The 15,484-nt window shown below is 40.3% G+C and overlaps 1 protein-coding gene across 1 annotated transcript in view; it reads right to left on the bottom strand.

Moving 5' to 3' along the window:
• LOC134541378 (protein nubbin-like) overlaps positions 1-4,304 on the bottom strand; it is a 303,008-nt gene extending 298,704 nt beyond the window's left edge. Inside the window, exons 1-2 of the mRNA XM_063384802.1 lie at positions 4,297-4,304; positions 3,609-4,081 (exon numbers count right to left, since the gene is read on the bottom strand). Of these exons, the coding sequence (XP_063240872.1) occupies positions 3,609-4,081; positions 4,297-4,304 (481 nt within the window). The remainder of the gene's footprint in view (positions 1-3,608; positions 4,082-4,296) is intronic.
• Positions 4,305-15,484: the final 11,180 nt, after the last annotated feature.

The raw sequence follows: 15,484 nt of genomic DNA on the forward strand, positions 1-15,484 counted from the left end.
ACAGGGAAAAATATATGCGTGTTTCTATTTAATACAATTTTTTTATTTTACGTTTTCAAATCGACTGGTTATGAGAAGTTACGATAAAAATTTTGCAGCATGGTCCTGTTTGCTGTCAAATAAACTTGTCAAAAAACAGCTTTGTCGATCATCCATGATAACGATCCCCCCCCCCCCAATTCCTTTTTTTTTTATCGCGGACGATTACCTAACTTAACGGGTAGGGACTGGAAAATTTCGCTGTTTCAATGAAATCTCGGATGGACTCTACAATCATCTACAGTTATCTACATGAGTTTGGATTCCAGCATAACGCGAATGGAATCCACGAATATTTAACCCGCTAATTTTTCCCGGTCTCTATTTATAGGTAGAAATACGGAAATCTCGCAGATTCGTTCGGTCGGCAAGCTAGAATGAAAACTTGCATACGCTTGCACTGTGTCTGTGATTGGACACACCCAACGATGCCCAGCTAGGATAAAATTAAAGCGAACCAGGTACAGCTGATTAACAAGAACAAAAAAAAACTGTTCTCTATAAGAAACTAGCCAATGTAAAAGCTTGCAGAGCAATCATAAAGCTTTAAATTTTAGCCCAAAGCCAAATGAATTCGCGATTGTTTTCATTGATAGGTGAGGTATATCATTGGGATTGTTTTAACTAGGTGTGTGTGTGTGTGTTTTTTTTTTTTTACTGCTTGCGTCAAGTGTGGTACTTCATTATAACGGAAATAGTTACTTACGTAATCTAACGGGTGTTGTCGCGATTGCAACTATGAAGAAAAGGTTTATTGCCCAACTAACCGTTTCAACGTTCACAAGCGAAATAAAGCGGGCGCCAACATTCGCAAGTCCCTTCTGTGCTTGCAAAAGCTTGCCTCAAAAGTCCTGTCTGGCATCATGCTGGACCTGTGAAGCTGCACTAACGACGATCCTTCATCTGTATGTCCGTCAATAGCACCTCTGCATGCAGATCATTATAGCTGTATGTATATCCTTTTAGATGCTGCCAACTGGCTTAAAACGCTTAAATCTTTGAGAGAATATATCTAGTGAAGGTTTATTACTTTGACGATCATGCACCCTAAGCACTTATAATTCATTTCTTTTTTCCTTTTTTAAATTTATGTTATATTTGTGTATCATTATTTTTTTTTTCGTTTCAAGCATAATTATTTAAAACGTAACGCAATCAGCTAAAAAAAAAATTTAAAACTTTTAAAATAAAGGCGAAACATGCAAGACATTTTTTTTGAGTTTACAATTTCATCCGAACTGTCCGTGGAGAGTTAAAGTTTGTTAAAGCCGGAATTACAATAGTTTGTAGCCTTCTTTTGACTTGTCAATCACGTGACCTGCAGTCAATAATATGTCTCAAAAAAGTCCATCCATCCATCCATCCGTTCGTCCGTCCAAATCTTGCTGACTTCGTACTTTTGACGGGCGGATGAAATTATAACTTACAAATAAATATCTGCAAGAATTTTGCGTGTCAAATTTTATTACCTATATTAAACGTTTTTGAAGTCTTAATTATTAAGCTGCTTACATGATATTATTTTTTTTAAACAAATATGTTTGAAATCATTATAATGTTTGTGTTTTGAAACAAAAATCCTACGAATCGTAACACTATAAATTTTATGATTGTCAAATTTGTCTAATTATATAGTATAAATTTTCTTCCAAAATTTAAGTTCTCTCAACAGTTTCCAGAATGTTTAATGGAAAATGACATGACGGAAAAAACGGATTGTTGTGAATCGCTCGGCAGCCGACGGACGAACGGGCGACGGAAAAGGTTTTTAAACGGAACGGACAGTTGGAATTTTTCGGGCCATCTGATTGGCTTTAGGAACAGCCCCCCGTGTCCGTCACCCGTTGTTCCGTGAAACACTCAGTTCGTCCGTCATAATATAGGCCTATACTTATATATATTTTTTTCCATACACATGCTGCCAACTGTGGAGAAAACTTAAAATTTCGAAGAAAATTGATCTTGTTATAATTATTCAATTAATTTGAAAGTCATGTAAGCTTATAGCTAAAAACAAACTCGTTTTATTTCAATCTGGTATTTATTTCAACAATTTCAAAGTTACCTTTGCGTAATCAATTAAACTTCTGTGAATGGGACACTTTTTGTTTTGTTTTCGAAACACAAAACCTTTAAATTGCAAGCATTTGTAGGTATAATCAAACTTCAAAAAACTTTTTTAGCACTATGAAATTTCTACAAGCAAAAACTCTTGCAGATATTGGAGGTTATAGTTTCATCTGTCCGTCAGAAGTATGAATTCACAAAGCTTTTTTGACGGACAGACGGACGAATTGATGGAATATTTCGGCCCATGTGATTTGACAGCAGGCCACGTGAGTGACGGACAGCCTAAGACTGGATTCATAATTTTAAAAAGAAGAAAAAAAAACACGAGCGAGTGCATTCGCACGACTTTGCAACACAACTTGTGCGAAATCGGTTCGCAATTGAAACCTCGCCGTTAATTATTTCAGCCGGGGCGAAATTTTCCCGATGTATCGACATCTGTTGGCAGCGTTAGTAAGTAACTAACTATATTAGCCACCAAAATGGTCATCCCGTGACATCTGACCAACAGTTTGTGAGCACAAATAATGGCTAATAATTTTTTTTTTAGTTAACCATTCTAACCGACATAAATATATATTTTTTTTAAATTTGCAATTTGTTGCAAATGACTCTATAAGTAATATCTATAATTAATTAATAATTTTTTTTTTAAATTCAAGGAAGTACGCCTGAGCATTTTAATATATCGAAAAAAAATTCCTTGCAAACCTCATTATCGATTAGATATGAACAGTTCTCTATTTCCGCAAAAAAAAAATGGGTTCATACATTTAGGTACCCTCCGTCGGCTGTTGCGCCATTAGTCCGTCAAGAGATATAACATATGTTTAGAGACCGGAAAAATTCGCGGGTTCAATGACCTCCAGGATGGACTCCAATAATTATCCTCCGCACACACACTCGGGGCAAACGCCAAACCGTTCATTGGCTTGCTTGACTTGTGAGTCGTCACGACCGGGCGGCCTTTTGCGATTCGACGACAACTTTCACGAGTGAGGGGTCCTCCATAATTGGCCCCCCCACAGTCAGTCTTTCCAGATCAACGGCGGACCAATGGCGGAAGCAGCACTAAGGTATAATTATTTTCAATTTTGGCATAGCACGAAATGAAACCCGCGTATTTTTTCAGGTCTCTGACATATCGCCGCCTGAGTATTGGAGTGTGTTCTATGTCCACTTTTGAGGGGTTTTTTTTATGCTAATGACACGAAATTAATATTTAGTATTCATTTGTACTATATCCACACACGTCTACGCACATAAAAATGTTTGTTCTTAATTTTAAGACCAATATTATTTTGTTCTATGTCATGATACTCATAGTTGTTTGAACTTTCAAATGCTTACATCTCAGTTCCGACTTCAATGGACGTGGAACACTCCAATTCTCAGGCGACGATAATGTTTAATTTTTTTTTTTTTCCTCTTCCGTGCACACGTCGGTACCGTCACTGTACACGGGGGCCGGGGGGGGGCGGACGGGACTGTCTTCTTACCTTCGCCTCGCAGCGGGCAAGGCGAGGCGGCCACGCCCTCGTCTTCGGAGGATCCGCCGCCCCCGCTGCTGCTGGTCTCCGCCGCCAGGTGGTGGCGGTGCGTCGAGAAGTCCAGCGGCTGGTCGTCGTGAAGCAGCATGGTCCTGCTGCGTACCTGCGGCGGCGGCGGGGGCGGAGGCGGTGCCGGGGGCGGCGGGGGTAGCGGTGCCGGAGGGCTGGGGGCGGCGGGCCACGCGCGCCACCACCAGCCAGCGCCCGGTACGGCGGCCTTCACGCCGCCTCCGATCACGCCGCCGCCGCCGCCGCCGCCGTCGTGGTCGTGGTCGTCGTTGTTGTTGTTGTTGTTGTTGTTGTTGTTGCTGATGCTGTTGTTGTTCTTGACGCCCGCCGCCGACGCCTGCTCCACCCAGCGGCGGATCGCGTCGCGGTCCAAGTCAGCCAGGGCTGGCGCGCGGTCGCCCGGGTGCGGGAAGCTATCCGGCGCGCCCCATCGCCCGCGGAGGAGCAACACCCGGGGTCCGGCGATGACGTACGACGGAACGATACGCGCGGCGAAACAACCCCCCTCCCGGGAGGAGAAACAGAAAAAATCTCCAATCGGAGCCTTTGCGAACAAGTCTGCGCGCGTGTATATGTTAAAATGGCGGGGGTAGGGGCGGCAGCAGGTGAGATCTTCTAGCGCGCAGGCGTCCGCATTAGCAAGTCACGTGTTTGCAAAACCCACGGTCCGCGGGGGGAAGAAGAAAAAAAAACACGCACACACACACCGTCTTTCTATCCCCCTTTCTTCTTCCTTCAATCACTGCTACGCACGCCCGAAACCGTGGAGAGGGATGTATATATTTAAAAAAAAAAATTTGCTTCCCCTCCCTTTCGCACCCTTTCTTTTTTTTTTCCCTTCTTTCTTCTTTTAGAAAGGGGCGGTGGATGCGCGCATGCGCAGAAATTATCTTTTTTTATTTTTTCCTCCGGTCTGTTTCTCACCGCCCTTTTCCCGTCGTTCTTATTCCTTTCCCCCACCCCGTCAACCCTAAAATACCCGCGCACACACAGGTCAACGTCTAGTCAAATAGGCACATCCTTCCTTTTCTTCTTCTTCTTCGCGGAACATGTTCCAAATTTTCACTCGACTCGGATGCGCTGGAAAAATAAAAAAATATTTTGTCTTTATCGACGCGAAACGTTTTTTTTCAAAGGACGACTCTCGTTGATTTTTTCCTCCTGCCCTTTCCACCCTGTTTATTTCAATATCGCGTGCGTCCCTTCTCGTGGTTCTCTCTCGCGTTCGACGCCTCACCTCCGGGGCACGACTAAGCACTGTCCTCGACGAAGGCCCAGGAGCTACTGAGCACGCCCCGAGCTGTTCCAGCAGATCGCGTTAAGGATGACGACGTAGAGTAGAGGGGGTAACTCCGCCGCCGGGAGGGGTAGGGCGAAGATTGCCGTGTCCGTTATCCCCTCCTCTGCTCCTGTTCCCCTCCTTCACCGGCTCTCCCCCCCTCCTCTTCGGCAACCGAGAAACACTAGAGCCGCCCGCCCCATTTCCCCTACTTCTCCCCTCCACTACCACCTCCTGCCTCCCCCCCTCCCTTCCTTTACAGAGTTCTGACGGGGCATTGCCATCACTGTTGCACATCTTAAGCATGCCCGCGCAAGCTACCTTCTTCATCAAGGGAACAATAGCAGTCCCGAAAGAAAGAGAGAAAGAGAGAGTTAAAAAAAAAAAAAAGACTAAGGTGTAACCGGTGGAGAGAGAGAGAGAGAGAGAGGAACATAGAAAGAGAAAAAAAGGAAGGTAACTATCAACTCACACAGTTTAATCTCTCTCTCTCTCTCTTTCTCTTTCACACTCCTGGCGCTTCATCCTGACACCCCCCTACTTCTTCAAGAATCAGCAAATAGTGGACTTTTCCGTCCGTGCGAAAAAACACCAACCTTCTCAGATGATCATTAGCGATCGGGTTATTATTCCTTCACGATAATGCAATCCCTGCCAGGGATGTGCAACATCTAAACCTCGGTAACGAGCGAATTCGTGCGTTCTCGCGTTGCAAATACACTTATAATTAGAGACCGGAAATATTCGCGGTTTCGATGGCCTTCAGGATAGACTGCACATTCTCTTGAACACTTGGGCAAATAACGCAAGTTCATTGCTGCCGACTTGTAAGTCGTCTCAGCTGGTTTGTCTGTGATACGATCCTTCTTTGGTTAATGGTTTATGATTGGTTGAGATTCGTCCAGATGAACAGTAAGCCAAAAGCAAAAATCATTATAAAGGTATATGCATTTGAATACTAGCCTATCGCCGAATCAATCTGCGAATTTTTTCGGTCTCTACTTATAATTCGAAACTCGGACACGAAATTTTGTTTTCAACTACATTATTTTCTGGATGCGAGTTCACACGTAGTTTCCGCACCCGCCTTCATCTTCCTCTGTCTCTCCACCATTCTTCATCCTTCAATTTACTACAGTATTTTCCTTTCTCCTGCACTGCTTTAATCATCCTGCCGCCAAAACACAGAAAATATTATCTCCGAAAAATAAAATTTTACAGGAAAGAAGGGAAAAATAAATTCTTCACCTTAATAGAAGTTTTGATACTTTAAAAGGCATTTGATGTGTAAATGTTGTATTGTTTTGTTGATTTATAATTAGGGACACCTGTATTTCGCGAATACATTTCGTGTCAAGGTATTTCACAAAATGCTGTAGCTTTTCTTCTGTGGTTATTGGCTGAGGTCGGTGAGAGGTGTCGTCCCGCTCTTGACGGGGCCAATGAGAATGTGGTCACCGTACTGCTGCACCCTCGCAATTTGCCATGACTCTTAGAAAAAGCTACAGTGTATTGTGAAATACCTTGACATGAAATGAAATCGCGAAATACAGGTGTCCCTATTTATAATGTCATGAAACGGTTGGAAAAATTGTTAAGACGTATTTGGAAACGCTATCAGGGCAGATTTTTCTCGTCCCAACTCCTTCTTCGATATCTTTGGAGTCTTCTTCCTGTGTAATTAAACTCCGTCATTGAAGTTCAACCTAAAAAGTTTCAGTTCTGCAGTCCAATAACTTTTTCAGATTTGTAAGCCCCAAAAACGTTTAAACAATGTAACATTAGCAGCTAATTATGATAAAAAAAATTCGATGTGTGTATATATATGTATATTTCATTTCTTGGAAAGTTAATCTGTAGGGGCATGCAGAAATCGCGAAAAGATTTCGAGACTAGATGAAAGTTAAAACAATGTAACACCGTCTGATTCGTGATTGGGTGAGTTACTACCAGGTAACATATCGATTGTAACAACACCAATCACAGTGATTCATTATCGGAAGTAAACGCGTCCTAAGTGGCTCGGTCAAACAAGGTAACGACTTCTCTCGCAGACGGCCGCCAATCACAAGGAAGAAACCACAGGTGCGGATATACCTTGTTGCAGTCTAGTAATTGTTCAGATCTTTTCGCAAAAAAATGCCTGCCCCTATTAATATGTGATTACCAGAGGCAGGCATTTTTCGCGAATAAATCTGACCGCCTATTAAACTGCAACAAGTTATACCCGCACCAGTGGTATTGTTATTGGCTACCTGCTGGAAAGTCATCTCATCTGGTTTTGCCTGTGATTCTTTGGTCGGGGGTATCTCATTGGATCAGAATCCTCCAGATGCGTTGTAAGCCAACATAAGACGCAGAACCACGATGTAACTTTCTGAATGTCTTTCTAGCCTATCGGTTAATGAATATGCAAAATTTCTGGTCTCTAGCGATTATCATTTATCTATATAGATAAAAAATATTAAAAAATATTCGTACGTTAAAAATCACAAATCTCGGACAGTTCTCCGCCGATTCTTTTGAAAATTTGATACCGCGATGCATTCGAATACGCGCGTGATTTTGCATACCTATGTCACACCTGTGACAGGTAAAAAAAATATATACAGATAAATACGAAAAATAATATATATATATATATAAATGAATGTTTGTGTGTTCATCTTCTGCTTTTTAAAGAAAAATATATAGATAGGAAGATACAGGCATAGAGAGATAGAGATAGGGAAAGAAAGATATACAGATATAGAGAAATGTAGATAGAAACATAGATTCATAGAGATACAGTGGTATTGAGAGATATGGCTATGTATATATATATATAGTGAGATTTATAGAGGGATAGAGAGATAGTGAGATATGCTTTGTACGTGTATATGTGTATCTTCTTGAAACAAATTACCACAAAAATTTGAAATAAGCACAGCAACGCATGCCAGGCATATATATATATATATATATATAAGGTTATTATCTGGAATGGGAGGCACAGCCTTAGGGGCTCGTTCATTAATTACTTAAGGGTCCCGAGAGGGCGGAGACAGGGGGTTAAAAAATATCTCTACGTGACCTTACCTCGAGTGGTAGAGGTGGTAAAAGCCATTCTTACGTATTATATTACTGATTTGACTGATTTCCTTTAAGATTGTTTCAAATCCAGTCGTTCATTATGTTACGTCAAGTATTTCCCCTTGTATTGTTCTTTTTCCTGATATTTTTCCCTTATTATTTAATTATAATTCGTATATTCTAAAGAAAAAATTGCTTTAAATAATCTTTGATTTCTGTCAGATAATATTTTTTTTAGTATAACTGTACCTTTTCTAACGGTATTTAACTATTAAACGTCTTTTTTTTTATGGAAACTAGGTAAAATCTTACCTAAGAAGAGGGGGGGAAGGTTGGAGCGAGAAATCTTATGTGTAAGGGCATGCATATGTATTTCGCGAAAAGTTTCTGAGACCAGCTGAATGTTAAAACACTGTGGCGTCGTCTGTGTCTCCTGATTGGGTGAGTTTCTTTCACTGCACATGTCGATTGTTACACCACCATAAGTCACAGTAATCCAACGCGTCCTGAGTGGCTCGGTTCAAACAAGGCAACGAACGACTTCTCTCGCATACACGGCGCCGCCAATCACGAGGAAGGAAACCGCTGCTGCAGGTATATATATCTATATCTTATTGCAGTCTAACAGGCTTTCAGGTTTATTAGCGGAAAAAAATATACCTGTCCCTGCCTACGTGCCTTTTCGTAGACGCATCTGGGTTATTGTTAGAGACCTGAAAAAATTCGCTGATTCATTTCGTGATATGCTAAAATTTTTAAATAATTATACCGTTGCGCTGCTTCTGATATTGTTTCTCTGCTGATATGTAGGACTCTTGGCCAATTAGCGACCATCGCAATAAAAAAAAAGTATAGCCAATCACAAGTTACCCACTTGAGACGCCCACAAAATTCAGCACCCAATGAACGGGCGCCGTTTGCCCAAGTAGGGCAGACGATCGTGGAGTCCATCCTGGAGGTCATTGAACTCGCGAATTTTTTTCCAGTCTCTAGTTATTGTTGTTGTTGTTGTTGTTGGTGGTGGTGGTGGTGTTTGTTTGTTTGTTTGTTTATCGTCTTTATTGGTGGCGAAGTTAAGGCGGTACGCCTTCTCTTACACTTAACCACTTTTCTGCAATTACATCAAAGATTTGAATATTAAAAACTAAGCATGACATAGACTAAATATTAAGAGAACAAATTAAAATTTTAACTTAATGTTCAAATATTAACTATTACAAAAGATTCAACCATAACTAATTATAAAGTAATTAAAAACTAAGCATAGACATACATAAAAATGAAAGTAATAAAACATACTAAGCAAAAAGTATCAAAACCGAAAAAAAAAAAGAAAAAAAAAACATTAGGTGCTACTACATTAAAACCAGTCACTCGCACATTCACACACAGAATCAAGCAGTAGGGTAGCAGTGGTGGTCGAACAACGTCCGTAATCGTCCGTACGTAAGTAATTAAAGAACGGCCCCCTGTAAGAGGCTCGCGGCTCGCACGCAGCCAGGAGGAAGGACCTGGGGCGAGACTTCACGTTACGGGGCCGACTTCCCTGGAGCGAAGACGACCCCGGGGGTCGGCCGCGGACAACCGCCGAAGACTTCCCGTTCCTTATCCCCGAGCGGTGCGGCCTGTACGCTTCCCCGGCTTCCGTTCCTCTTACGTACCTTTGAATATATATACTGTATAGAAGTCGCCAGCCCAGGTTAACATTTCTAATACGGTTTTGAGGTAGTTGGTTAATTCACCGCCCGCAATCACCACCATCTCTAGGGGCATCGACTTGTGGTGGTCCCTAGCGGACAAGTCTCGAAACTCTTCAAACACCCCTTCCCCCTCCCGTTGAACGACCTCGAGCTGCAGTGAATGATGGATGAGGGGTGCGGGGGTATGACAGCAGGCGACAGCGCTGCGCTCTAACGTGTAAATAACAACTAAGACGATACAGGGGCGTTACGACAGCGCACTGCAGCGATGAAGTTCCCAAGCTGCTCATCATAAGCTTCTGAAAAAACGTAGAGTAAATCCTATCCACTCGCGACTTCTATACAGTATATATATTCAAAGTACGTACTTTTGCAAAAAAAAAAAAAAAAAAAAAAAAAAAAAAAACAGTCACTAAGAAACATTTTGTATTACTAGAAACCGGAAAAATTCGCGGATTCATTTTTCACGATATGATAGGATCCAAACAACTGTGCCTTTAAATTGCTTCTCCGATTGGCTCACAGTTTATCTGAAGGACCTTGAGTCAATGAAAAACCTTCAACCAGAAAAGTATCGAATCGCAAGCGTCCCAGTTGACACGTGTCACGAGTCGGTAACCAATGAGCAGGTGGCATTTGCCTGAGTATGTAGGGGTTATTGTGGGGGGTCTATCCTAGAGGTCATCCAAAGCGCGAATTTTTTCCAGTCTCTATGTATTACTAGAGACCGGAAAAATTCGCAGATTTATTCGGCGATAGGCTAGTATTCAAATACACATACCTTTATAATGATTTTTGCTATTGGCTCACTGTTCATCTGGACGCATCTCAGCCAATCATTAAACCCTCAACCAAAGAAGGATCGTTATCACAGACAAACCAGATGAGACGACTCACAAGTCGGCAAGCCGATGAACTTGCGTTACTTGCCCGAGTGTTCAGGGAAATGTGCAGTCTATCCTGAAGGCCATCGAAACCGCGAATTTTTCCGGTCGCCATGTGTTACCTACTATAGGGGCAAGCACATTTCGCGAATAAATCTTAACGCCTATTAGACTGCAACTGGCTATACCCGCACCAGCTGTTTCCTCCTTGTGATTGGCGACCGTATTCGAGAGAAGTCATAGTATTATTTGACCGAGCCACTCAGGACACGTATTCTTCCACAATGAATCACTGTGATCGGTGTAGTGACAGCAGACATGTGCCCGAGAGAACACTCACCAGATCACGAATACACAGACGGTGCTGATGTGTTTTTTTTTTTTTTTTTTTTTTTTTTTAAACTTTCAGGTAATCGAGGGATCTTTTCGCGAAATATGCACGCCTCTATGTATTACTACAAGAAAGATATTGTAACACATGGCTACCGTTATTATTGCTTACCTATAAATAGAGACGGGAAAAATTCGCGAGTTCAATGACCTTCAGGTTATACTCCACGATCCTCTGCCTACTTGGGCAAACGGCGTCTGTTCATTGGGTGCTGAATTTTGAGACGTCTCAAGTGGGTAACTTGTGATCGGATGTTTCTTCGATTGGTGGTCTCTAATTGGCCAAACGTCCTACACAATAACAGTGAACCAATAGCAGAAGCAGCACAACGGTATAATTATTTGAATTTTAGCATATCACGAACTGAACCCGCGAATTTTTCCGGTCTCTAGTGATATAGTTGTTTTTCATGTAACTGCACGAAATTTACAAAATATCTGTAATTTCACACGCATGTTTCTCTTCCGTTAACAAAAGAAAATTTTTACAGTGTGGTTGGTGTATGTGAACCCCTCTCCCCTCCAGGCACGTGCGATAGTAACCCCTGTGAACGGGGGTGACCTCCGTGTGTGTGTTTCTCTCTCTCTCTCTCTTTCTCTCTCTCTCTTTCTCTCTCTCTCTTTCTCTCTCTCTCTTTCTCTCTCTCTCTCTCTCTCTCTCTGAGACTGCGGCTGTTCTGATTCGCCGCGGGGCGACTTCGGGGTTGAAACGCGACGAACCGTGACTGAACGGCGAATTTCACCGAAGGATGGAAAAAGGGAGTGGGGGGGGGGAAGTTAGGGGGTAGGTTTTTGGATATTTATGTCTTTCCCTTGGCTCGTGTCCAACTCTACGTCACGCCGAGGGTTTTTCTGGCACGCGCAGTGGGGAGGGGTTGGTTACCCCCTTGACCTTCGTCAGGAAAATGTCTGACCACAGGACTCTAGCAGACACACTACAGACCGAAAGGTTTTTCACCGGTTCTTTGACCTCTAGGATTGACTCCACAGTCATTGCCCCCTGACGTCTCAACAGGGGTTGTCTGTAATTCTGCACCTTCTTTGTTTTTTTTTTGTTTTTTTGACGTGAAAACGTATAATAAATCGATGAACGCCGGGTGCACGCACGAAAAAAGTGTCCCGTTACGCACATTTCCCCGTTACGCTGTGTCCCGTTACGCTCATTGTACGCTTGCGCCGCATCTGTCTCTCTTCCACTCGATTGGAACAACCATCGATTTGACTTTTTCGAGGCACATTAAACTTGAAACACTCCCATTCGTTTCCTACCTTTCCTATCATCGTCCTATCCTTGACAGAATAACACAGATTGGAAGAAGTTAAATAGCAAACATGTATAAAAGTTATAGTTAAAATAATCTCTTCGTTAAAGTGTTAAAAATATTTGAATTAATGAGTGCAAATAAAAGTAAATTTATCAATTAAATTGTAGATTTCATTTCACTCCTTCTTTGTATCCTTAAAAAATAGTGATAATTCAATAAAAATTATTCAATTTTATTCATAAAAGTATGCATTCATTTAATCAATGTTTTGTTATGACGTTGTCATGTTAAACTATCGTCCGTAAACCGACTTTACAGACAACCAATTTTTTTTTCGTATTCTCATTGGTTCACAGTTTTTTTTCCAGACTGAAAATGTTGGCCGATCGTGGGAGCGGTACAAAAAGTATAAGCACATTTGCATTTGTAGCCCAGCGTGAAATTAATCCGCGTATTTTTTCCGGTTTCTACTAACACCGGCTACTAATGACAACAGGCAGGCGAATTTGTAAAGAACAACCCAGCGGCAATAGGCCTGATACTACAAAAAAGTATTATTGCAGTGATAATTTTTTTTTAAATTGTTTATGACACATAATCTATCTGGTGTCGCAAATTGATTAGAGGTACAGTAAACTCCCTATTATCCGCGCATGCTACGAAAAAATACAGCACATATGTAAATCTGTATTTTATTACAAGTGAGCAAATTTTAACTTTACTGACGAATGTATTGTGTGCAGTATACAGTAAAACGCCACAGGCCTTCTTGGAACTCACGCAGTAGGCTGGCATGCGTTGCTAGTTTTGTCTCTGTCGCGCTTTGTATCTATTCGTATGGTTGCTTTTTTAGTGTCTAATGAAGTCTCTGAGTACGTACAGTACTGTATCCTTGTTACGAAGTAAGTACCGAGCACTTTCATGTTTACATTATTGAAATGTATTGTATGTTAATTATTCAGTAAAATACTAAAATTTTAGCATTATTTTAAAAATTTTCTATTCATTGTAACTTTTAATGTTCATAAATTTTTAGATTTTTAAGTTGAAATTAATGTTTCATTTTTTGTTTCCCATTTTCGGCTCTTTTCATTATCAGCGGTGGCCCTGCCACTTAATTTCGCGGATAATCGGGAGTGTACTGCACTGAAAAAATAAATAAATAAATAATAAAACAAATTATGAAGATAAAAATTTCACAGAAAACCAGACTGAATCAGCTGATGTCGGACAAACGGAACCAACGATGAAAGACATCAACTGGTTCAGTCTTGTTTACTGTGAATTTTTTATCTTAATATTTTTTTTTATTTCTGATTTTCGGAATTTTTGCATGACAAACAGTGCAAAACTGCAATGGCGTATGTCCAAAAATAATCTGCATTAAATCAGGAGGAACAGGTTAGCAAAGAGCAATGTAAATTTTACACTGCGAGCGCATGGAAACATAATTCATACAGCGTTTTAGAGTCAGTGAGTCTGTGATGAGCGTATTTATAATTTTTTTTATTGAACACTGAGCGTATTGATTATGTTTGATTTAATGAAGTTTTTCACAGCCACCGTAAACATTTTGTCGCTGTCGCGCCGTGACAAAATTCACAAAGATTGTAGATCTTCTTTTAAATAAATGTAATCCAGGCAGTCTTTGTTCAAATTAAAATAATATCTATATTATTAAACAACAACAAATTTTCTGTTCAGCTCTAACTATACCTAACACTCTTGAGAAGTTATGTATACTACCATACACCGTAAATTGTTAATTGTTTCGTGTACATTGAACAAAATTATTCATGCAAACTTACATACATATATTTTTAAGTTTCTACGTTTACATGAAAACAACTGTATCACTACAAAATAGTGTTCGCAGTATTACTGGGTTCAGATTCACACCGTGGATGTTATGCTTAGTGTTTTCTCAGTAGACACCCAATAGTTAAAGTTATTTTGGAACCGTTCCTTGAATAGCTTTCCAGTATTAACTGCGCACATTAATGAGCACGCTACAACAAAATTAAGTCCAGTTACTGAATATTCTATTATATTTTTCATGGTTCGAAAAAAGTTTGAATGAAAGGTCAATTAAAATATAACATTATGTGCCAATTTTCGTAAGAAATACTCGGTATTATTTCGAAAAACGTATTTCATAGATGCAGGTTGTACAGATCCGCACAAATAGTGCTATTAATGAAATAGTAATAATATATATTTTTATATCGTAAAGTTTGTATTTGACTGCTCAGAGAATAACTCGGAGAAAGTGGTTTGATATGATGCAGCGACCTTACAAAAAATTAAATTCCCAAATAATTTTAGGCACTCCAATAAACTATGCATTATTACAAGTAGAGACCTGCAAAATTCGCGGATTAATTGGGTGATAGGCTAGAATTTAAACACATATACCTCTTAGATAATTTTGCTATTGGCTTACTGTTCATCTGGACGAATCTCAACCAGTTATAAACCCTCAACCAAAGAAGGATTGAATAACAGACAAACCAGCTGAGACAACTTACAAGTCGGCAGCCAATGAACTTGCGTTATTTGCCCGAATGTACAAGGGTATGTGCGGTCTATCCTGAAGGCCATCGAAACCGCGAATTTTGCAGGTCTCTTATTACAAGATTAAATTATAGTTGTGGCTTAATATCAGTTGAAACCAAGATTGTGTCTTTACATTCATCTCTTTCCCCCTTAAGGGGGTTGGTAATATCATAATTATTTTGCTTTTATTAGTTCGTGATTTTACAAGTGATTTTAAATAAAATTATAATATAACAATATTTAATTGTGTAAAAGATATTTTTTTGGCTAAACAAGTTATTGAAAAAAACGTTTTTTTCTGTCCTAGCATGTACGGAAATCATGAAATCATATTGGAAACAGCTTTGGATTAACAGTTAGTGTTTATCCTTCGTCTTGAAACTCTTTATTTTGAGTGTACTATTTTAAATAAATAAATATGAATTGACATTTCTTAAAAACAACCATATGAACATGAGTTTTTCAAGTTTTTAATAACATATTTTTTTAAAATTTATTTCGAAATTGCTAACAACGATTAAATAAGGACCTGTTCGGTGTAAACCATATTTGAAAAACGTTTAAATTTTTTATAGGTGTATTATTAGATTAAGCCAGGCGTATTTTTGAAGTGTGGTACTAACGCTACAGATTGATAGAGACCGGAAAAATTCGCGGGTTCATTTCGTGA

Source organism: Bacillus rossius, chromosome 18 (genome assembly GCF_032445375.1).
Source record: "Bacillus rossius redtenbacheri isolate Brsri chromosome 18, Brsri_v3, whole genome shotgun sequence".
In the NCBI taxonomy this organism is placed as follows: Eukaryota; Metazoa; Arthropoda; class Insecta; order Phasmatodea; family Bacillidae; genus Bacillus; species Bacillus rossius.